This window comes from Silene latifolia, chromosome 3 (genome assembly GCF_048544455.1).
Source record: "Silene latifolia isolate original U9 population chromosome 3, ASM4854445v1, whole genome shotgun sequence".
In the NCBI taxonomy this organism is placed as follows: domain Eukaryota; kingdom Viridiplantae; phylum Streptophyta; class Magnoliopsida; order Caryophyllales; family Caryophyllaceae; genus Silene; species Silene latifolia.
Window position 1 is genome coordinate 148,122,510 of NC_133528.1, and position 24,890 is coordinate 148,147,399.

The following is a 24,890-nucleotide window of genomic DNA, read 5'->3' on the forward strand; positions in this document are numbered from 1 at the left end:
CGAGGAAGACGAGTTGTTCACTAAACGTCAAGAGTCGGTTAGAAAAGACGTCGAACGTGCTTTTGGTGTTTTACAAGCACGTTTCACAATAATACAAAGGGCGTCTCTAATAAAGAATGAAAATCTATTATGGGAAATAATGTTAACTTGTATTATTCTCCATAATATGATTGTGGAGGACGAGCGAGATACATACCAAAATTATCAAGATACAACGGAATTTGAGCAAGTAAATGTTGAACATATTGGTGAATCGTCTAATGGGGGTAGGACGCAATCATTTACCGTACAACCGGGTCGATACAATAACTTAAGTTTGCAATCGTATATGCAGAGAAGGGCTACAACGTGGGATAGAGATGTTCACAACACATTGCAGACAGACTTGGTTCAACACATATGGCAACATTGTAGGAGATCGTAAAACAATTGAAATAACGACTTACTTAATCAACATTGTGTTTGTAACTTCAAATCTATTTAGTGTGTTTGTTTTATCTTTCTCGTGTTTAAATTCAAGTTTAAAAAATTATCTTTCTTGTCTTATTTTCGGAATTAATCAACTTATTAACTCAATTACTTAAAAATAAAAAATACTTAACAATAATTAATTAACAATGTAATTTACTAATTAAAATTGTTAATTAAAATCTTAATAATCGATTTATTTAACAAATTCTAATCATCCATGTCCATTATTAAATATAAATATTTGTTGGGGAACCCCATTGTTGCATAGATGTAGTTATGAAATGGGGAGGGTAAATGGAAAAGTTAGTGGAAAATGAGGTGGACGAATAAGAAAAGGAAAGAGAAAATATGGGGAGCCTCACCTTTGCGGATGCTCTTAGTGAATTTATGTTGTCAAACATAAGATTTTCTAAAGACAATTAATTTAATTTTTTTTTTTTATAATTTTCTGAACTCGTAGCACGGTCAAAGTATTTTTAGGAAAAAAAGAGTACACTTTAGAAAACTCTTTAGAAAACTTGAAAGTTGAGGGGTATTAATTACCCTAATTTTTTCTTGAAAAACCGGCATAGTAATTAATCAATTTTCACTCTCTTCAACATACTGTATTATTTACTCTTTTATCAGTGCGTCCGAACCGATTCACCTTCCACTCCCTTGCTGAACGACTGTTTTTTACAGGAAGAAAGGGCAACATTGGTAATTTACTAAGACTTTGCTAACAATTATTTATTTATTTTTATTTTTTTTAATTTTTCTTAACTATGATTGCATTTCAGCAAGTTTGTTTGATTTATGGTAGGTTAATCCGAGACGTAATTTATATAATGATTAAGTTTCTCTGAATTTATGTGATTATGTTCTTGTTCCTCTTAGTTCGCTTTAGTTCAGTTCAGTTTAGTTCAGCTTAGAGCAACTCCAATGGACAACTACAATATGATGTAGCTTGATTTGTCAAATCAATTTTTCAAGCTACGCTGCTTTTCAGCTACGTACCGCTCCCATGACGGACTACAACATCTTGTAGCTTGCATGGGTCCAAATTCTTATTTCCCTCCAATAAAATAATTTAGTTTTTTTTCTTTAAAAACCAAGACAAAGCTACATACTTGCAAGCTACTCTTGAATTTTCCTACTCCAATGGTAAGCTACATGCTTATAATTTTGTAAATATTGCAAGCAAGTCCCCAAACATGAACCATTGGAGATGCTCTTAGGTTAAATCCTATCAGTCCGGTTCATTTCTGTTTAGTTTAGTTCGGTTCTGGTCAAGTCCCATCAGGCCGTTGTAACTTCTTATGATTCCATTTATTTTTGTTTTTTACTCCATTTTTATTTTCGCATTTTTGAGGTTTGCGATAGCTCTTGGACGTTTCTAAAGGATGATTTATGTCAGCCGATCCCAAATCATTCTCGGATTAAGGCTTTGTTGTTGTTGTTGTTGTTGTTTTGTTCAGGTTAAGTTGATTTAAATTAAGTTAAATTCCGTTTAATTGAGATTTTATAAGTTAAGCCGTCCAAAAGAACGAGGGTCTTAATTTTGCAAAACTAAATTCCACCAGAGATGGAGGAGTCATGCCTTTAAATTGGGATGTTGTTATTGTTGTTGTTTCGCAAAAAGAATTGTATGTATAAAAGCTTGTCCAAAAGAACATGGCCTTAATGTACAAGTATATTTGTAGCTTTGTTTAGAGTTCTCAATGTTCCTTATAGTTGGTTAATTTGCTTGGAAATTGAGTATTGGCCGGATTTGGCCCTTAACTTTAAATTCCGGGTCAAGAAAGGTTTTCTGAACAGTGGATTTGGACTTCGATTTTGAGTTCTTAGTTTTATTTATTCAATTAGTCTCTCTTAATACGGATTCTGTTATTGAAGTGATAATCCTACTAGAAGCAATGTAAAATACAAGGACATGCTAAATCATTAGCTGGTCCGTTGTTCTCATCTAAATGAAAACCTCAGCCATATTTCTGTTTGGTTATAACCTTGTCTGTGTAACGTTGTTCTCTTGGTTAATCAGTTTCAGGTTAAAGTTCTCTAAGGTTGACTTGACTGTTTCTGATTTTTCAGCTCAAATGGCTTCGTCCGAGTCTCTTGAAAGTGTTGAAACAAACAATGATTTGATCAGCACCATGCCTGTGATTGTGACAGATAAAATCCTAAAACTACTGCCGCTTACCATAGCGGCAAAGACCAGTATACTCTCAAGAACATGGAGGCGTAATTGGTTATCTTGTCCATATCTCGTGTTTGATGGAGCTTTCTGGGGCGGGTTTTCCAAGTTAGATGATAGTGTTAAATGGCACAAAGGAAGTAACATAATCAGCAGCGTACTCTTCCATCACAATGGACGTGTAGATAGTTTTTATCTTGCGCTCAGGCCACAAAATGCAAAAAATGCAGATCTAGTGGTCGCTAAAAATGCGAGTCTAAGCCAGTGGCTTTCTTTATTCTCAAGAACCTGTCCGAGAAAGATTGTTCTGCTTAATTGGGCTGGAAAATGGTCTAATCTTGTGATCATGCCTTCTTACCTTTTCCACTGCAACGAATTGGTAAAGCTTAAACTTCAGTGCTTTGTTTTAAATGCTCCTCCATTTGACTTTAAGGGCTTTCCTCACCTAAAGCGCCTTGAGCTGCTTTGCATGAAATTTAACAATGGCATTGATATGCTTTGGAGTTTGATTGCAAAGTGTCCCTGCCTCGTTTTTCTGAGGCTTGAGAATTGTCTTGGCATGGATATTCTTGATATTGATGCTCCGAGCCTTGAAAAGTTGATTATCAAAGGTGCATTTGACTCTCTTCGACTCAAGAAGGTCCCTCGTCTTATTACTGTGTTACTATGTTCGACTAATTTGGAGATGAGTGACACTGAAACAGCAGTAGCCTCCATCAACAGTCTTGCTAGCTCGTGTGAACTGCAATGCCTTGTAATTGAAGGTAACTTATCAAAGGTAATAGTTACGGGCTTATGGCTACTCAGCTAATATTGCAGGATTTTGGTATACTGGCCCATTTAAGTTATTTCTTTTCTCGGTCCCAATCATTTGTTTACATTTTATTGTTTATGAGAGTCACTTTAAATGATCGGTAATCAAATGATCGATAAGGAGGGAGTGTTTACTTTTGTTTTTGGCATAAAAGACCCGGAAGAGAAACAACTGGCTCACGAGCCTGACGGATCTTTTCCCCCTGAAACTTATTATGTCCATCATCTGATCTTTTTACTGGTTGTTATGCAAGTTCTTGGCTGCAGGTGGGATAAACAAATCACTTCCGTTAGCATTTAACCACCTGGATAAACTATGTCTGACGGACTTGACTTTAGCCGATACTGATGTATTTTGCTTCACTGTTGGCATGGTTCAAAGCTGCCCCTTCATCAAGGATCTTGAAATTTCTGTGAGTATCTTCCTTTTAACAAACTTTTAATTCACCTAGCTGACAGTAGTCGCGATTTACACCCCAATTATGTTCATTTTCGCCATAGTTATTAAGCACATCTTCTGTCATGGTCATGACTATTCATGGGACTTAAACATTCAGCGCAATCGAAATTCTCAAGAGGCAGATATTGAGTTTCTTAGTTTTATTTATTCAATTAGTCTCTCTTAAGACGGATTCTGTTATTGAAGTGATAATCCTACTAGAAGCAATGTAAAATTCAAGGACTTGCTAAATCATTAGCTGGTCCGTTGCTCTCATCTAAATGAAAACCTCAGGCATATTTCTGTTTGGTTATAATCTTGTCTGCATAATGTCGTTCTTCTGGTTAATCATTTTCAGGTTAAACTTCTCCAAGGTTGACTTGACCTCTTGCGATTTTTCAGCTCAAATGGCTTCGTCCGAGTCTCTTGAAAGTGTTGAAACAAACAATGATTTGATCAGCACCATGCCTGTGATTGTGACAGATAAAATCCTAAAACTACTGCCGCTTACCATAGCGGCAAAGACTAGTATACTCTCAAGAACATGGAGGCGTAATTGGTTATCTTGTCCATATCTCGCGTTTGATAGAGCTTTCTGGGATGGGTTTTGCAAGTTAGATGATAGTGTTAACTGGCACAAGGGAAGTAACATAATCAGCAATGTACTCTGCCATCACAATGGACGTATTCAAAGTATTGATATTGACCTCAGGCTGGGTGATGTGGATCTACTAGTCGATAAAAGTGCGAGTCTAAGCCAGTGGCTTTCTTTATTATCAAGAACTTATCAGAGAAAGATCGTTCTGATCAATTGGGCTAAGGAGTGGTCTGACGTTGTGATCATGCCATCTTACATTTTCCTTTGCACCGAGTTGATAAATCTTAAACTTGACTGCTTTATTCTAAATGCTCCTCCATTTGACTTTAAGGGCTTTCCTCACCTAAAGTGCCTTGAGCTGCTTTACTTGAAATTTAACAATGGCATTGATATGCTTTGGAGTTTGATTGCAAAGTGTCCCTGCCTTGTTTTTCTGAGGCTTGAGAATTGTCTTGGCATGGATATTCTTGATATTGATGCTCCAAGCCTTGAAAAGTTGATTATCAAAGGTGCATTTGACTCTCTTCGTCTTAAGAAAGTTCCTCGTCTTATTGATGTGTCATTATGCTCAACTAAATCGAAGATGAGTGACACTGAAACAGCAGTAGCCTCCATCAGTAGTCTTGCTAGTTCGTCTGAACTGCAATGCATTGTAATTGAAGGTAACTTATCAAAGGTAATAGTTACGGGCATATGCTACTCAGCTAATATTGAAGGATTGTGACGTACTCCCGCCATCTAAGTTATTTATTCCCTCTGTCCCAATCATTTGTTTATTTTTTTATTGTGTATGCGACTTACTTTAAGCAAGGGTAATCAAATGATCGGTAAGGAGGGAGTGTTTACCTTTGTTTTTGGCATAAAAGACCTTGGATAGAAACAATTGACTGAAGGTGTTTTTCCCCTGAAAGTTATTATGTCCATCTGCTGATCTTTTTACTGCTTGTCATGCAAGTTCTTGGCTGCAGGTGGGATAAACAAATCACTTCCGGTAGCATTTAACCACCTGCAAAAACTATGTCTGACGGGCCTGATTTTAACGGATACTGATGTATTTTGCTTCACTCTTGGCATGATTCAAAGCGGCCCCTTCATGAAGAATCTTGAAATTTCTGTGAGTATCTTCCTAAACTTTTAATTAACCCCAGTTATGTTCCATTTTTGCCATTGATTATCAAGCACGTGATCATTCATGCGGTATGACTCATGACTCATGAGTGAGTTAAAACATTCGTCACAATCAAAATTTTCAAGTGTCAGACCTCTGTTATCTTTGCAGATGACCTCAACCACTGATGTTGTTCCGGACAAGTATGAGTATCCCATAAATGACTATAAGTTGGGCAGGCTACGTACGGTGAAAATTATGGATATTACTGGATCTAATGCAGAGCTGAAGTTAATCGAGTATGTGCTTGCTATATCACTGGTGCTCGAGAACTTGTTTTTCAAGTGTGAAAAACTCGATGCTGCTTCCGAGCTCAAGGTATTAAGACAGCTGATAAGGCTCCCGAGAGCATCAGCAAAGGCACAGTTTATTTGTTTGGGAGAATGAAGATCCAAATCATCTAATGGTGTGTTTGGTAACAGGGAATTGCTTTAGTCGGCTCGCGGAGGTGTAAAAACCCGATCATCTTTATTAACCAGGAAGCTTAAGGTGTTTAGTTCACAAGTGATTTATTTGTGTTCTTGGTAGAAATTTATTTTTAGTACAAGGTAAATGACAGTAGCAGTTTTAACTTCATGATCAAATTTGATTATCAATCTCTTTGAATCTAAAATACAATATCAATTAAATGTTTGGGCCAATTTGCTTCTTTTCCCTTACTATTTTGTTTGTACTCCCGTATTATCGCTTGACAACTTTGTTGCTTGTTCTACGCCGGCGATGAGTAAACTTAGACAATAGTGCGGACCTGCCGACCCACACTAGACTGTCCCGCTCTGCTTAACGGGCCTAACCCAACCTCAGCCGCCAGCCCGCAAAACCTGTGTTCTCTATCGGGACGGGATCGGGTTGTGAATAGTGTAGCCCGCCCGCCTACTTGGCCCACCGACCCCTCGTGTCTAGGCGTCTACTCGGGCTGGTTCAGGCCCATCAAACCCCCAGCCCGTGTTGGGTGCTTGAGCTCACTCCCCACCAACCCGATCAACCCTAACACAACCCGGCTTGTGCGGCCCTATGTCCGCTTTTTTTTTTAATTTTTTTTGTGATTTCCTCACTTATACAATTATACCCCAACTTTTATGTTTACCAAAATATATCCCCATTTTTTACAAAAAAAGTGACCGTCTATAACTCCCGGCCGCGAGTTCAAAAAAAGGTAATTTTTTTCTCCTTTCAAACCAATTATCTTGTAAAGGCCTTGAATTTGAAAAAAAAAAAAATTACCGCTTTCTGAACTCGTAACTGGGAGTTACAGACGGTCAAAGTTTTTTTAATGAATAATTTGACTATCCAAGTATCCATAAGTCCTGGCTACAAGTTTAGTCACATGTGCATTTTGTTTGGGTAGTGCTCATTCATGGACGGATTTTACTCGATCATGGACATAAATGACTATTATACCCTTGTCATTTTTGTGACATCATTTTCCATTTTGTTCCAATTCTAATTAGCCTTTCAATTACTCACTCCAAAAACCACCACCACCCACCAGCGATGTCAAGCTAAGCCATACACGCCTTCGTGCGACCGCAACACACCAAAACGCCCGCAACCAACCACACGCCGCCTTCCGACATCCGAGCTCTGCCCCTTACCCTTCCACCCCAGCAGCCTTATTGTGTTCCTAATTTTCATCAACTCAAAAGTTTATAAACTCTAATTCATTAACCTTAATTAACTAAATCTCTCTTATTTAATATGATTCATACGTAATTAATTAAATCATGACCATTACTTGAACAACATGAGTGTATATCCATAATTGAATTATTTGAATCGATTGATGAGTTTAGGGAGGAGGAGAGATGAGAGAATTTGGTTATTTTTTTTTTAGAAGGGTATAATATGGAAAACAAGTGACAAAAAAGTCCGTGAATGAGTAAAGTGCGTTCATGAATGAGCAACTACGTTTTGTTTTTCATACTAAAGATATTGTAAAGACGATCAATTTTAATTTTTTTTTTTCAGTTTTCTGAACTCGTAGCGAGAGTTAATAACGGACAAAAAATATTTTTGCTAAAAAAAATAAGAGTACATCTTAGATTACGTAAGAGTGTGGGTACAACTTACAAGTGAGAAAATCTCTACAGGTTGTGTTTGGATAACAAAAGGTGAAGGGAAATGGAGGGGAGGGGGGAAGGATGGAAGAGAAAGGGAGGTAAGGGAAGGGGATGGCAAATGGGATGTGGGTGTTTGATTATTTGGATACAATTTTCTTCCAAATTTTACCTATTGTGAAGAGATTGAAATATTACTTTGCCTTAGAGGAGAGAAAATTGATCTCTCCAAATCTCACTCATTCCATTTCCTTTCACCCTTATTTATTATCCAAACAAAAGATTTTAAATTTCCTATCCTCCTTTCCTTCCTTTTCCTCCAAATCACTCAATATAAATACACTCTTAGACCATTCTCAAGCAAAAGGTCACGCTAACTGGGTTACCGACATTTTAGCCCTTAATCTCTCCTTATTTATCTTGACTCACTCTCACCCTCTCAAGCAAATGTCACGACCTAGGTCATCAACCCAATCATTTTTCACTTTTCAATCATTTTCCACATTCTTACCCCACCAAAAATTCTCTTACATTTTTTCAATTATTATTTACTAACCAATAAGATGACGCCACCTAGCGGGTCACCAACAATCACCAATGTCTAAACTCAAGGTCACCAATTGCCCCTATCTAATTCAAGGTCATCCTAAACACCATCGATTTACTAACTAATTACGTCATTAGTACGACCCAACAAGGTCACGACTCGGTTAGTGACTTTATTTGGGCATGGTCTAAACTTTTCTTGATAACCGTCACAGTAATTAAGATTTTCCATTGTCCGCCTTTTTTTTAAAAAAATTTTGTGATTTCCTCACTTGTACAATTATACCCCAACTTTTATGTTTACTAAGATATATCCCCATTTATTACAAAAAAAGTTTGACCGTCAATAACTTTCGGCCGCGAGTTCAAAAAAGGTATTTTTTTTTCATTTCAAACCAATTAGGCCTTGAATTTGGAAAAAAAAAATCACCGCTTTCTAAACTCGTAACTAGGAGTTACATACGGTCAAAGTTTTTTTTAACGAATAATTTGACTATATAAGTGCCCATAAGTCCTGGCTACAAGTTTAAACACATGTGAATTTTGTTTGGATAGTGTTTGTTCATGGACGGATTTTACTCAATAATGGACATAAATTACTATTATACCCTTGTCATTTTTGTGACCTCATTTTGTTCCAATTCTAATTAGCCTTTCAATTACTCATTCCAAAAATCACCGCCACCCCACCAGCAATGTCAAGCTACGCCATACATATAGGTCGCGACTGCAACACACCAAAACACTAACAACCACACAAACATTATACCCTGAACACTGGCAATAACACGCATCCCTGCCGTCTCTCTGTCTCTTTCCCTCGCCTTCTGACGACGCCGGCCACCACACGCCGTCTTTCGACGTCCGAACTTTGCCCCTTCCCCTTCCACCCCAGCAGCCTTCCCGTGTTCCTAATTTTCATCAACTCAAAAGTTTATAAATCCTAATTCATTAACCTTAATTAACTAAATCTCTCTTATTTAATATGATTCATACATAATTAATTAAATTATGACCATTACTTAAACAACATGAGTGTATATCCATAATTGAATCATTTGAATCGATTGATGATTGATGAGTTTAGGGAGGAGGAGAGATAGAGAGAATTTGGTTATTTTTTTCAGAAGAGTATAATATGAAAAACAAGTGATAAAGAATCCGTGAATGACTAAGGTGCGCTTATGAATGAGCAACTACGTTTTGTTTTTCATACTGAAGATTTTGTAAAGACATCAGTTTTTTTTAATTTTTTTTTTTCAATTTTCTGAACTTGTAGCAAGAGTTATTAACGGACAAAAAGTATTTTTGCGTAAAAAATAAGAGTACATCTTAGATTACGTTAAAGTGTGGGTACAACTTACAAGTGAGAAAATCCCTGTAAGCCGTAAGGTGTGTCCGGATAGCAAAATTGGAGAGAAAGTGAGGGTGTGTTCGGATAGCAAAAGTGGAGAGAAAGGGAGGGGAGAGGGAATGAGGGAAGAGAAAGGGAGGTTTTGCACGAAGGGCAAATGGAATTAGTTAATGTATTATAGAACCTGTTGTATATACAACTTATTCAGTGCTATGAAGCTTTGTTACAAAGTTGTCGAGTTCTATTAACAAAATTATCGAGTTATGATACAAAGTTGTTGAGCTTAACAAAATAATTATTAAGCTCAATAATTTCGTAAAATAGCTTAATAATTTGAAAAATAACTCAACAACTTTTGTGTGACAGCTCGATAACTTTGACGCGGTTGTACATAACTCTTATACAACTAGTTGTAGGATAGTATTTGTGAAATGGAATGTAGGTGTTTTCTGTTTGGATATTATTTCCTTTCAAATTTACTTATTGTGAAAAGATTGAAATTTTACTTTGCAGAGGAGGGAAAATTAATCTCTCCAAATTTCTCCCTTTCCATTTGCCTCCATCATTATTAGGGATGTCATTGGGACGGGGCGGGGTAAATATAGGCTCCCCCGTACCCGTACCCACCAAGAAAAACTCGTATGTATCCCCGCCCCACCACCCGTGGCGGGTACAAGTTTACAAAACCATCCCCGCCCCAACGGGTGGAAATATAAAATCGTACCCGTCCCGCTTACCCATTAACCCGCTACACCATAATTTTATTCGATAAATGTTTTCGTAAAAGTTGATTTAATCACTATAAATTTCCATTATCCTTATAATTTTATTTTTTCACCAAATAAGTTACTAAAAAACTTTATAAAATAGTTAGTATTAACACTAGTATAGAGCCCGTGCGAATGCACGGTATTTTAGATTGTCGTGTGTAGAGAACTTAATAATTAGAGGTAATAATAATATATAAATGAACTTTGAATTTTATTTTTAATTATCTACGATTGTTAATGTGTAAAAATACTATTAAAATAGAGCGAAATTTACATTTTTACTCGCAATAAGTTTATGATTAAAAAATAAAATTGTTAGTTTAATTACAAAAACTTATGCTTATTTTTAAGCATTTGAAGCATATAACTATTTTTGTAATTTTTGTTACAATATACAGAGTAACAATTTAAATAGAGTAAAAATTTAAAGAATAGAAAAGTGAAAAGCACGCATTGACTTTAATAATATGAGTAAAATCTGCATACGTTTTAAATATAATATTTACGACATTTAAGATACATATATTGGACTAATGAGATAATGATGAATAAAATACATTTAGCCCAACTATAAAAGCTACCATGTTTGATAAGATACTATGACACATAAATGCCATATATTAGGTCCAATACATATCTAGATAAAGTTAGGCCCAATTTCTAGCTAAAAGCATTTAGGCGGGAAAATTTACAGTTTTCTTATTCTTTTAGTATAAGGGGGGATTATATCTTAATCATAACTAAATAAGATTTATAAAATTATCATAATCCTACTAGTTTTTTTAATGATTGGCGGGTAGGCGGGTATTAGGTGAGTAAGATGTAAAATCCATCCCCGCCCCATGACCCCTGGCGGGTACAATTTTCGTACCCGCACCCGCCCCACCACCCGCCAAAGCTCTACCTATCCCCGCCCCAACTGGGGCGGGTACGGGGTGGTACCCACTTGTACCCGCCTCGCTGACATCCCTAATCCTTATGTACTATCCAAATTAAAGATTTTAAATCCCCTATTTTAGCTCCCTTTCTTTTCTCTCTAAATCTCTCAATCTTAACACACACTTTAATCTTTTCTTGAAAAACCGCAACAGTAATTAATGAATTTTCACTCTCTTCAACACATCTTTTTTTGACAACAATCACTCTCTTCAACATATTATTTACTCTTTTATCAGTGCGTCTGAACCGATTCACATTCCACTCCCTTGCTGAACGACTGTTTCTTAAAGGAACAAAGGGCGACATTGGTAATTTACTTAGACTTTGCCAACAATTTATTTATTTTTATTTTTTCTTAATTCTGATTGCATTTCAGCAAGTTTGTTTGATTTATGGTAGGTTAATCGGAGACGTAATTTATATAATGATTAAGTTTCTCTGAATTTATTTGATTATGTTCTTGTTCCTTTTAGTTCGCTTTAGTTTAGTTCAGTTTAGGTTAAGTCAGTCCGGTTCATTTTACTTCATTTTTGTTTAGTTTAGCTCGGTCCTGGTCGAGTCCGATCAGGCCGTTGTAACTTCTTATAGATGATTCAAATGTCAGCCGACCCCAAATCATGATTTAAATTAAGCTATATTCTGTTTAATTCAGATTTTATAAGTTAAGCCGTCCAAAAGAGTTGTTGTTGTTGTTGTTGCTGTTGTTGTTGTTGTTGTTGATTTAGATTAAGTTAAATTCCATTTAATTCAGATTTTATAAGTTAAGCCGTCCAAAAGAACGAGGGTCTTAATTTTGCAAAACTAAATTCTACTAGAGATGGACGAGTCATGCCTCTAAATTGGGATGTTGTTGTTGTTGTTGATTCGTAAAAAGAATTGTATGTATCGTCTCTTATCCAAAAGAACGAGGCCTTAATCGTACAAGTATATTAGTAGCTTTGTTTAGAGTTCTCAATGTTCCTTATAGTTGGTTAATTTGCTTGGGAATTGAGTATTGGCCGGATTTGGCTCTTAACTTCAAATTCCGGGTCCAGAAAGGTTTTCTGAACAGTGGATTTGGACTTTGATTTTGAGTTTCTTAGTTTTATTTATTCAATTAGTCTCTCTTAAGACGGATTCTGTTATTGAAGTGATAATCCTACTTAGAAGCAATGTAAAATACAAGGACTTGCTAAATCATTAGCTGGTCCGTTGCTCATCTAAATGAAAACCTCAAACATATTTCTATTTGGTTATAACCTTGTCTGTGTAACATCGTTCTTTGGTTAATCAGTTTCGGGTTAAAGTGCTCTAAGGTTGACTTGACTTTTTCCGATTTTTCAGCTCAAATGGCTTCGTCTGAGTCTCTTGAAAGTGTTGAAACAAACAACGATTTGATCAGCCTCATGCCTCTGATTGTGACTGATAAGATCTTAAAACACTTGCCCCTTAAAATAGCAGCAAAGACTAGTGTACTCTCACGAACATGCAGGCGTATATGGCTATCTTGTCCGTATCTTAAATTTGATGAAGATTTCTGGGATGGGTTGCATAAAGCAGATTCAACTACTGATTGGCAAAAAGGAAGTCGCATTATAAGCAACATACTCTGCCATCACATTGGATGTGTGCATAGTTTTCATCTTGAGCTCAAGCCAAGTAATGCTGATCTACGATTCGATAAAATGGTGTGTCTAAGCCAGTGGCTTTCTTTACTCTCAAGAACCTGTCCGAGAAAGATTGCTCTGATTAATTGTGCTGAAGAATGGTCTAGTCTTGTGATCATGCCTTCTTACATTTTCCATTGTACCGAGTTGATGAAGCTTAAACTTATGCGCTTTGTTCTAAATGCTCCTCCATTTGACTTTAAGGGCTTTCCTTTCCTAAAGCGCCTTGAGTTGTTATGCATAAAATTTAACAATGGCATTGACATGCTTTGGAGTTTGATTCCAAAGTGTCCTTGCCTCGTTTCTCTGAGGCTTGAGAATTGTCTTGGCATGGATATTGTTGATATTGATGCTCCGAGCCTTAAAATGTTGGTTATCAGTGGTAAATTTGGCTCTCTTCGGCTGAAGCTCCCTCGTCTTCTTTGTGTGTTACTATATTCGACTAAATCGGAGATGAGTGACACTGAAACAGCAGTAGCCTCCATCAACAGTCTTGCTAGCTCGTCTGAACTGCAATGCCTTGTAATTGAAGGTAACTTATCTAAGGTAATAGTTACGGGCCTATGCTACTCAGCTAATATTGAAGGATTGTGACGTACTCCCTCCATCTAAGTTATTTATTCCCTCCGTCCCAATCATTTGTTTCTTTTTTATTGTGTATGCGACTTACTTTAAGCAAGGGTAATCAAATGATCGGTAAGGAGGGAGTGTTAACCTTTGTTTTTGGCATAAAAGACCTTGGAGAGAAACAATTGGCTGAAGATCTTTTTCCCCTGAAAGTTATTATGTCCATCTGCTGATCTTTTCACTGCTTGTCATGCAAGCTCTTGGCTGGAGGTGGGATAAACAAATCACTTCCGGTAGCGTTTAACCACCTGCAAAAACTACGTCTGACTGGCCTGATTTTAACGGATACTGATGTATTTCGCTTCACTCTTGGCATGATTCAAAGCTGCCCCTTCATGAAGAATCTTGAAATTTCTGTGAGTATCTTCCTAAACTTTTAATTAACCTCGCTGACCGTAAGCGCTATATAGCCTCCAGTTATGTTCCATTTTTGCCATTGATTATCAAGCACGTGATCATTCACGCGGTATGACTCATGAGTGAGTTAAAACATTCGTCACAATCAAAATTTTCAAGTTGCCGACCTCTGTTATCTTTGCAGATGACCTCAACCACCGATGCTGTTCAGGATAAGTACGAGTATCCCATAAATGACTATAAGTTGGGCAGGCTACATAAGGTGAAAATTACAGGTATTACAGGATCTAATGCAGAGCTGAAGTTGATCGAGTATGTGCTTGCTATATCACTGGTGCTCGAGAACTTGTTTTTCAAGTGTGAAAAACTCGATGCTGCTTCCGAGCTCAAGGTATTAAGACAGCTGATAAGGCTCCCGAGAGCATCAGCAAAGGCACAGTTTATTTGTTTGGGAGAATGAAGATCCAAATCATCTAATGGTGTGTTTGGTAACATGGAATTGCTTTAGTCGGCTCGCGGAGGTGTAAAAACCCGATCATCTTTATTAACCAGGAAGCTTAAGGTGTTTAGTTCACAAGTGATTTATTTGTGTTCTTGGTAGAAATTTATTTTTAGTACAAGGTAAAATGATAGTAGCAGTTTTAACTTCATGATGAAATTTGATTATCAATCTCTTTGAATCTAAAATACAATATCAATTAAACGTTTGGGCCAATTTGCTTCTTTTGTTTGTACTCCGTATTATCGCTTGGCAACTTTGTTGCTTGTTCTACGCCGGCGATAAGTAAACTTAGACAATAGTGCGGACCTGCCCGACCCACACTGGACTGTTCCGCCCTGCTTAATGGGCCTAACCCAACCTCAGCCGCCAGCCCGCAAAACATGTGTTCTTTATCGGGACGGGATCGGGTTGTGAATAGTGTAGCCCGCCCGCCTACTTAGCCCACCGACCCCTCATGTCTAGGCGTCTACTCGGGCTGGTTCAGGGCCATCAAACCCCCAGCCCGTGTTGGGTGCTTGAGCTCACTCCCCACCAACCCGATCAACCCTAACACGGCCCGGCTTGCGCGGCCCTATGTCCGCTTTTTTTAAAAAAAAAATTGTGATTTCCTCACTTGTACAATTATACCCCAACTTTTATGTTTACTAAGATATATCCCCATTTGTTACAAAAAAGTTTGGCCGTCAATAACTCTTGGCCGCGAGTTCAAAAAAAGGTATTTTTTTTTCATTTCAAACCAATTAGGCCTTGAATTTGGAAAAAAAAAATGACCGCTTTCTGAACTCGTAACTAGGAGTTACAGACGGTCAAAGTTTTTTTAACGAATAATTTGACTATATAAGTGTCCATAAGTCCTGACTACAAGTTTAAACACATGCAAATTTTGTTTGGACAGTGTTTATTCATGGACGGATTTACTCAATCATGAACATAAATTACCATTATAACCTTGTCATTTTTGTGACCTGATTTTCCATTTTGTTCCAATTCTAATTAACCTTTCAATTACTCACTCCAAAAATCACTACCACCCACCAGCAATGTCAAGCTAAGCCATACAGGTCGCGACCGCAACACACCAAAACACTGACAACCACACAAGCATTATACCATAAACACTGGCAATAACACGCATCCCTGTCTGTCGTCTCTCTGTCTCTTTCCCTCGCCTTCTGACAACGCCGGCCACCACACGCCGCCTTTCAACGTCCGAACTTTGCCCCTTCCCCTTTCATCCCAGCAGCCTTCATGTGTTCCTAATTTTCATCAACTCAAAAGTTTATAAATCCTAATTCATTAGGGTAGTGTTTGGATACTCTAATTTGATTTGTAAATCATAATTTCAAATGCAAAATTTAAAATACAGAAACTTGAATCCAAATTTCTTGTTTAGGGAAACAAAGAATTTCAAATTTGAAATTCATAAGAAATAAAAAATAAAAAATATGGTAGTAAACGGGCAATATAGCAAATCACCCCCATAAGTTTGATACTATGTGCAAGTAAACCCCTTAACTTATAAATGTAGCAAACAGACCCCATAAATTTCTCTTAATGTGCAAACTAGTTGAGATCCCGTGCTAAAGCACGGCATTTGAGAGCTAAAGCAAGGCATTTGTGAGCTTCACTTATATAGTGGGAATTTAAGATATTTATATAAATGAGTTGTACTTATAATAAGTTTTAATGTACTGGTTATAATGTTAGTGATATTTTCAAAAAAAAATGTACCATTTAAAGGACTTTTAGATTAAATTATTTTTGTGCGAACCTTTTTTAATTATTTAAAAATAATGAAAGCCGACTATTATTCAAAAACATAATCTAATATAGGGTCATTACTTATAGGGGATATAAGCATTGAGTTAAAAAATAAATGTAAGTATATTGTAATGCGGAAAATTTCTGGTGTTACGTAAACACCACATCACTATAATGACGTGGTGTTACAAACCAATAAAAATGGCTCAAATTGCCATCCTAAAATATAGTAGCAAAGTCAACCGCATTTTAAGAAAGAAATAAATCCAGCATGTAACGTGATTCTATATACTCAGCATGTGTACTGTATATTACGTACAATATCAAAATTATATATGTAGTATATTGTAATGTGATTCTATAAATTATATTAATAATTTTTTGTATTTATTTTCAGTTTTTTTTTAGAAGAAGTTATTTGTTGGTGTATAATTTATATACTCAGCATAGAATAAAAATTGTATAGAATATTATGGGACCCACTTTCTTTTATTAGTCAATTATTAGTCAATCAATTGATCCACTTTATTTTGTACTTTATTTTGTACCCAGTTACAATGTAGTATAAAAGATTGTATAGAATAACATGGGGTCCCACTTCATTTTGTTAGTCAATCATAGCAATTATTATAATTTCAGCATGGCCCACCACTATGTCAATTAACTGGGCGGGAAAACTTTGAGAGTTTCTTATTCTTTTAGTTTAGTGGGGATTACCACATATCTTATTTTTAGTAATGAAATTAATGAAATTTACAAAATTAAATATATATACTATTATTAAAAGTCAAAAATATTGATCAAATATTAATCTTAATATTCCTAATTATTAGAAAGCATGTTTATTTTATTTTTATTTTTTTTGGTGAAAAATATTCATAATAGGCGAATTATTATTTTTTAGTGAAGTTACATTGAAAGTTACATGTCCAAATTTTTTTAATCTTATACTTGGTTCACATTTTTTGTTGAATATGTAAATATTATATTTAATTTTTAATAAATATATTTAAAATGATTTTTATAATAGAAAATAATAGATTTTAGTTAAAAAAAATGGTAGAAAAATTGATTTGGGCTTAATTGCACATTTTTGAAAACTTATGGGGGTAATTTGCTATAAGTGAAACTTAGGGGGATTGAATTGCACATAGTATATAAGTTATTGAGGTAATTTGCTACATCCCGGGTAATAAACTTAATTTTTACCAATTCAATAGGTAAAAATTGAGTAAATTGTACAGGAAAAAGGCGTATGATTACCAAATAATTATGATTATTCACTTCAAAAAAATAATTGAACAATTCTTATCAATAAATCAAAATCAACCCAATTATGATTCCAACAAGCATGATTTGATTCGACCAAGAACAAAATAAGATATTAGAATGTTAAAATCCTACACAAATTCTTGTTCACATCCGTTGTAAACAAGAATAATTTACAACGGAGGTATAAATCCATCCCAACCAACACCTTTTTTCGGGGTGATAGGGTGATACACCCCTTTTGTTATAATTTACAACGGTTATAAGCAAGACTAATTGAAAATCCTAATTATCCAAAACCCAATATTTTTAATTTTCTGGTAATTGGATCTTACCTGATCTTCATAATAATCAATCCTTCATCTCAATAGAGAAAAAATAGCAAACATTTTATATTTTATTTTATTAATTATTGGGGAAATGTGTAAATAAAACCGTGAAATTGTGGAAGCAAGCAAGAGTGAAGAGAAAGAGAGCGAGAAGCGGCTGGATAATGGAGTATGGATTAACAGTGTTTTGGGTGTGGGATTTTAGAATGACAGGTATAAAGGTCGTATTTGTCTTATGCCTATTTGAATCTCTTGCAAATTCTCCAGAATTTTGTTCAAATCCAAATGCAAATTTTGTGAAGTTGCCAAACAAAGGATTTTAGCCAAATTATGATTTAAGAATTAAATGTGTGTTCCCAAACAGGCTGTAACATTAATTAACTAAATCTCTCTTATTTAATATGATTCATACATAATTAATTAAATTATGACCATTACTTAAACAACATGAGTGTATATCCATAATTGAATCATTTGAATTGATTGATGATTGATGAGTTTAGGGAGGAGGAGAGATAGAGAGAATTTGGTTATTTTTTTTTTTTTGAAGGGAAAACGTTAGCTTTTTATTCAATTAAATCAAGATCCGCCAAACGAATGACGGAAGACGGGAAATCATTTACAAGGATTTGTTCCTCACCAGCACTCGAACAAAGTCTAGCACACCAATGAGCCACCGTATTACCCCCCCTCTTAACATGAGAAAAGCTTCCACAACCTATCGACTTTGCGAGGTTACCCACATCCCGAACACATAAACCAAACGGACTACGCAAATCAACTTCTTTACGAACAGCTCGTACCACATTCAGAGCATCGGTCTCCAAACTAACATTGCCCAACCCAATCCGCTGCACCACCTCAATGCCAAAGAGCAAGGCTTTTGCCTCCGCCATCTCCGCAGTCCACCTTGCCCTCACCCTCCGGCAGGCCACCACCTTCACCGTCCCTGCACAATCTCTGCCCACCACCCCCAAGCCCACTGTTGAGTCCTCCATGATTGCCGCATCCGTGTTAATTTTAAGAGCTCCATCACTCGGTGGTTCCCACCTATCTCTGCCCACCCCTTCCACGGTCCCCATGTGCTCCTTCGTCATACTAGCCAGGCCTTGATAATCCGCCACCATACGCTCAAAACCCATGATCACCACTTCTGGTTTGCACGGTTCCTCCTCGAAAATACGAGAATTCCGTATCGTCCACATTGCCCAAACAAGTGCCAGGAACCTCCCCCTTGCATCCCCATTAATATGCTGCAGCGCCCATATTAACCATTCTCGGAACGAAGATTGAGGTGCCTCACTCATTATCTCATCAAAGCCACTCGCAGCCCAGAAAACTCGTGTCCAACTACACAAGAACACCGCGTGGATGTCCGTTTCCACCCCTTCCTCACATAACGCGCACAACTCACTTGGGCAACAATGACGACGGTATAAATTTGCCTTGACCGCTAGCATACCCACACACCCCCTCCAGAGGAAATGGATAAGTTTTGGTGGTACCTGCAAACCCCATAGCACTTTCCACAAACCACCCCCCTCCTCCACAGCCTGGTACGAAGCCCTCATTGGCTCCATGCCCAGCCAATAACCCGTCTTGACCGTGTAATCCCCACTGCGACTAGGCCACCAATAGGGAGAATTTGGTTATTTTTTCAGAAGAGTATTGTTAAAACAATATGAGGGAAAAGGATGATCTCATTAGCTTTGACAATTCGCCTTATATAACAATTACAATGCATGGATTCGGCTATAATATCGAGATATTATACGATATTTGATAACAATAATATCGTATGATATCGCATATAATCCCGTAAATATAGCTAACAATAATTATATTGATATATCTCTTAATACCCCCCTCAAGCTGGAGCATGAAGATCAAGAGTGCCCAGCTTGCGGAGAAGTCCAAGAAATTACGGGGCGTCCAATGCTTTGGTAAAAATATCCGCAAGTTGATTTGTGGTAGACACGTGAGTAGGAGTAATTAACCCTTCCGTAATCATGTCACGGACAAAGTGGCAAAGAAGTCCGTGAATGAGTAAGGTGCGCCTATGACTGAGCAACTACGTTTTGTTTTTCATACTGAAGATTTTGTAAAGAAATCAATTTTTTTTTTAAAAAAAAGTTTAAAGTTTTCTGAACTCGTAGGAAGAGTTAACGGATAAAAAGTATTTTTGCGTAAAAAAAATAAGAGTACATCTTAGATTATGTAAAAGTGTGGGTACAACTTACAAGTGAGAAAATCCCTATGTTCGGATAGCAAAAGTGGAAAGAAAGGGAGGGGAGAGGGAAGGAGGGAAGAGAAAGGGAGGTTTTGCGGGAAGGGCAAATGGAAGGTAGGTGTTTGACTGTTTGGATACCATTTACTTTCAAATTTTGCCTATTATGAAAAGATTGAAATTTTAATTTACTTTACCTCCCGTCCTCCACCCTTATTTACTATCCAAATCAAATTCCTTATTCTACCTCCCTTTCTTTTCTCTCCAAATCTCTGAGGGTGTGTTTGGTTCAATTCATAAAGGTATGAGGTATGAGTTTGGAATGAGCCAAACTCATACCAAGTGTTTGTTTGACAAAAATAGAGGTTTCATACCCATACCTCAAACCTTTGAGGTATGGGTTTCTCATACCCAAGGGGGAGGTGGGTATGAGATTGATACCCATGGGTATCAAGTACTCCCTCCATTTTTTAATATATGACGTTTTGCTTTTTCGAGGCGAGTCTTTGACTTTAATATTTACAAAAATATATTTGGTAAAAAATTATAAAAATTATACCATTAAATTCCTTATGATTTTTTTTTCATATGAATATACATATTACTATATTTAAGCATATAATTTGAGAGATATTGAAAAGAGAAGTGTGTGTCTCAAAATATGAGAAAGTCATATATAGAAAAATAGAGGGAGTAATAAAACAAAAAAACATGAAAAAAACTTAAATGGAATATTTTAAATGAATTTTTTTTACATTTATTTGATCAATTCTTCATTTTCACGATTTTTTAGTATAAAAAATAATTATTTTTAATGTTGTATTCTAGATTTTTTTAAACTTTGATGAAGTTCGATCTCATCCCACCCAAAATTGAAACAAACACATGATATGAGGAATCAAGTTCCAAACCCATACTACCCGGGTATGATTCCTGATTCCAAACCCATACCCACGCGCGAACCAAACACCCCTGAATCTAAACACACACTTTAATCTTTTCTTAAAAAACCGCCACAGTAATTAATGAATTTTCACTCTATTCAACACATCTTTTTTGACAACAATCACTCTCTTCAACATATTATTTACTCTTTTATCAGTGCGTCTGAACCGATTCACATTCCACTCCCTTGCTGAACGACTGTTTCTTAAAGGAACAAAGGGCGACATTGGTAATTTACTTAGACTATGCCAACAATTATTTATTTTTAATTTTTAATTTTTAATTTTTCTTAATTCTGATTGCATTTCAGCAAGTTTGTTTGATTTATGGTAGGTTAATCGGAGACGTAATTTATATAATGATTAAGTTTCTCTGAATTTATTTGATTATGTTCTTGTTCCTTTTAGTTCGCTTTAGTTTAGTTCAGTTTAGGTTAAGTCAGTCCGGTTCATTTTACTTCATTTTTGTTTAGTTTAGCTCGGTTCTGGTCGAGTCCGATCAGGCCGTTGTAACTTCTTATAGATGATTCAAATGTCAGCCGACCCCAAATCATGATTTAAATTAAGCTATATTCCGTTTAATTCAGATTTTATAAGTTAAGCTGTCCAAAAGAGTTGTTGTTGATTTAGATTAAGTTAAATTCCATTTAATTCAGATTTTATAAGTTAAAGCCGTCCAAAAGAACGAGGGTCTTAATTTTGCAAAACTAAATTCAACTAGAGATGGAGGAGTCATGCCTCTAAATTGGGATGTTGTTGTTCTTCTTGTTCCGTAAAAAGAATTGTATGTATAAAAGCTTGTCCAAAAGAACATGGCCTTAATGTACAAGTATATTAGTAGCTTTGTTTAGAGTTCTCAATGTTCCTTATAGTTGGTTAATTTGCTTGGAAATTGAGTATTGGCTGGATTTGGCCCTTAACTTCAAATTCCGGGTCAAGAAAGGTTTTCTGAACAGTGAATTTGGACTTCGATTTTGAATTCTTAGTTTTATATATTCAATTAGTCTCTCTTAAACGGATTCTGTTATTGAAGTGATAATCCTACTTAGAAGCAATGTAAAATACAAGGACTTGCTAAATCATTAGCTGGTCCGTTGCTCATCTAAATGAAAACCTCAAACATATTTCTATTTGGTTATAACCTTGTCTGTGTAACATCGTTCTTTGGTTAATCAGTTTCGGGTTAAAGTTCTCTAAGGTTGACTTGACTTTTTCCGATTTTTCAGCTCAAATGGCTTCGTCTGAGTCTCTTGAAAGTGTTGAAACAAACAACGATTTGATCAGCCTCATGCCTTTGATTGTGACTGATAAGATCTTAAAACACTTGCCCCTTAAAATAGCAGCAAAGACTAGTATACTCTCACGAACATGCAGGCGTATATGGCTATCTTGTCCGTATCTTAAATTTGATGAAGATTTCTGGGATGGGTTGCATAAAGCAGATTCAACTACTGATTGGCAAAAAGGAAGTCGCATTATAAGCAACATACTCTGCCATCACATTGGATGTGTGCATAGTTTTCATCTTGAGCTCAAGCCAAGTAATGCTGATCTACGATTCGATAAAATGGTGTGTCTAAGCCAGTGGCTTTCTTTACTCTCAAGAACCTGTCCGAGAAAGATTGCTCTGATTAATTGTGCTGAAGAATGGTCTAGTCTTGTGATCATGCCTTCTCATATTTTCCATTGTACCGAGTTGGTGAATCTTAAACTCAAGTGCTTTGTTCTAAATGCTCCTCCATTTGACTTTAAGGGCTTTCCTCACCTAAAGCGCCTTGAGCTGTTAAAACATAAAATTTCACAATGGAATTGACATGCTTTGGAGTTTGATTGCAAAGTGTCCTTGCCTCGTTTCACTGTGGCTTGTGAATTGTCTTGGCATGGATATTCTTGATATTGATGCTCCGAGCCTTGAACAATTGATTATCAGAGGTGAATTTGACTCTCTTCGGCTCAAGAATGTCCCTCGTCTTATTGGTGTGTTACTATGTTCAACTAAATCGGAGATGAGTGACACTAAAACAACAGTAGCCTCCATCAACAGTCTTGCTAGCTCGTGTGAACTACAATGCCTTTTAATTGAAGGTAACTTATCAAAGGTAATAGTTACGGGCCTATGGCTACTCAGCTAATATTGCAGGATTTTGATATACTTCCCCCATCTAAGTTATTTCTTCACTCGGTCCCAATCATTCGTTTATATTTTATTGTTTATGAGAGTTACTTTGATGATCGGTAATCAAATGACCGTTAAGGAGGGAGTGTTTACCTTTGATTTTGGCAGAAAAGACCTTGTCTGATTTTTTTACTGCTTGTTGTGCAAGTTCTTGGCTGCAGGTGGGATAAACAAATCACTTCCGGTAGCATTTAACCACCTGAATATACTACTACTGACGGGCCTGATTTTAACGGATACTGATGTATTTCGCTTCACTGTTGGCATGCTTCAAAGCTGCCCCTTCATCGAGAATCTTGAAATTTCAGTGAGTATCTTCCTGTTGACAACTTTTAATTCACCTAGCTGACAGTAGTCGCTATTTACACCCCAGTTATGCTCACCTTCGCCATAGTTATTAAGTACGTTATGACTTTCAGACTATTAATGACAAGTAAAATTCTCAAGAGGCGGACCTATGTTCTCTTTGCAGATTACCTCAACCACCGATGTTGTTCAGGACAAGTACGAGTATCCCTTAAATGACTATAAGTTGGGCAGGCTACGTATGGTGAAAATTAAAGGTATTACAGGATCTAATGCAGAGCTGAAACTGATCGAGTATTTGCTTGCTATATCTGTGGTGCTCGAGAACTTGTTTTTCGAGTGTGAAAAACTCGATGCTGCTTCCGAGCTTAAGGTATTAAGACAGCTGATAAGGCTCCCAAGAGCATCAACAAAGGCACAATTCATTAGTTTGGGAGAATAAAGATCTAAATCATATAATGGCGTGTTTGGTAACACAGAATCGCTTTTGGAAATCTCTGTAACTCCATTAAGTTAAATGTGACGACAATTGTTCATAAGTCTACTCGCGGAGGTCTAGACCCGATCATCTTCACTAAGTGTTCCTTGTATTTTTTTTTTTGAGGAAAAAAGCCAAAGGCCTATTTCATTAACGACAAATCAAAAAGAACAGCTGAGCTCGCAGTCGGCGGTAGGTTATCTGACCAATCCACACGACCAAACTCATTAACCAAAGCATGAGCTAACGCATGAGCGACCGTATTGTTTTTCCTACTAGTGTACGACCAAACCACTAAAGCAAACGAAGAACATAAATTTAAAATATCGTCTAGGACTAAATGAAATAAACTTCTGCCATGCTTATGTTTCCGGAGAGCGTCGATGACTTGCAAACAATCACTTTCAACCACCAGCTTATCTTGTCCCTTCCTTCTCGCCTCCTTCAACCCCTCGAGAATTGCCACCGCTTCCGCCATATGAGGTTCCAACATTTGAGCCTGCAAAATAGATAAACCCCACTCTACTCGCCCTCCATTGCTGCGACACACCAAACCCAAACCAACCCCTACTCCAGCCAAAATTCCCGCGTCTACATTGAGCTTGAACATACCCTCCTCTGCATCTTTCCACCCCTGCCTATCCCCTCTCTCCACTCCCGCATTGTCCTTAGCTTCCAGCCTACTCTCCTTACCACCAAAGCCTCCACTCGCTATTTCCTCCACCACATCACAAACCCGTTGCAGCACTCTCTTCGGGTTCACTTCCTTTCCTTCGAACAGAGCCTTGTTTCGACATTCCCATATTGCCCAACATCCCACCATGAATTTCCCATGTTCCATACCACCCATCGCCCTCCACCTCGCCTCTATCCAATCCCTCAGTCTCCCTCCCTCCTCCTCCTCCTCCCGCAGCAAACTCAAACCCTCCCACACCCGGTT

The 24,890-nt window shown here is 36.9% G+C and overlaps 2 protein-coding genes across 6 annotated transcripts; both read left to right on the forward strand.

The window, feature by feature from the left end:
- Nucleotides 1-976: 976 nt before the first annotated feature.
- Nucleotides 977-24,041, forward strand: LOC141648382 (F-box/FBD/LRR-repeat protein At1g13570-like). 5 transcript variants are annotated; one of them, XM_074456989.1, is made up of 4 exons: nucleotides 977-1,170; nucleotides 2,542-3,422; nucleotides 3,712-3,870; nucleotides 23,639-24,041. In XM_074456989.1, the coding sequence occupies exons 2-4, from the start codon at nucleotides 2,547-2,549 to the stop codon at nucleotides 23,912-23,914; spliced, it is 1,311 nt and encodes a 436-aa protein (XP_074313090.1). In that variant the 5' UTR covers nucleotides 977-1,170; nucleotides 2,542-2,546; the 3' UTR covers nucleotides 23,915-24,041. The 5 variants fall into 5 exon arrangements, with proteins under 5 accessions (XP_074313090.1, XP_074313092.1, XP_074313094.1 ...); XM_074456991.1 differs by lacking the exons at nucleotides 2,542-3,422; nucleotides 3,712-3,870; nucleotides 23,639-24,041 and adding exons at nucleotides 12,652-13,520; nucleotides 13,799-13,957; nucleotides 14,143-14,673; XM_074456992.1 differs by lacking the exons at nucleotides 977-1,170; nucleotides 2,542-3,422; nucleotides 3,712-3,870; nucleotides 23,639-24,041 and adding exons at nucleotides 11,409-11,636; nucleotides 12,624-13,520; nucleotides 13,799-13,957; nucleotides 14,143-14,673.
- LOC141648381 (F-box/FBD/LRR-repeat protein At1g13570-like) lies at nucleotides 4,178-6,321 on the forward strand. The gene is made up of 3 exons (XM_074456988.1): nucleotides 4,178-5,170; nucleotides 5,450-5,608; nucleotides 5,774-6,321. Exons 1-3 carry the CDS (start codon nucleotides 4,178-4,180, stop codon nucleotides 6,047-6,049), a joined length of 1,428 nt encoding a protein of 475 aa, XP_074313089.1. The 3' UTR covers nucleotides 6,050-6,321.
- Nucleotides 24,042-24,890: the final 849 nt, after the last annotated feature.

Coding starts and splice junctions, on each gene's coding strand:
- LOC141648382 (XM_074456989.1), top strand. CDS start 2,547: ATGGCTTCGTCCGAGTCTCTTGAAAGTGTTGAAACAAACAATGATTTG. Junction 3,423..3,711: donor TTGAAGGTAACTTATCAAAG/GTAATAGTTACG, acceptor TTGTTATGCAAG/TTCTTGGCTGCAGGTGGGAT. Junction 3,871..23,638: donor TCAAGGATCTTGAAATTTCT/GTGAGTATCTTC, acceptor TTCTCTTTGCAG/ATTACCTCAACCACCGATGT.
- LOC141648381 (XM_074456988.1), top strand. CDS start 4,178: ATGAAAACCTCAGGCATATTTCTGTTTGGTTATAATCTTGTCTGCATA. Junction 5,171..5,449: donor TTGAAGGTAACTTATCAAAG/GTAATAGTTACG, acceptor TTGTCATGCAAG/TTCTTGGCTGCAGGTGGGAT. Junction 5,609..5,773: donor TGAAGAATCTTGAAATTTCT/GTGAGTATCTTC, acceptor TTATCTTTGCAG/ATGACCTCAACCACTGATGT.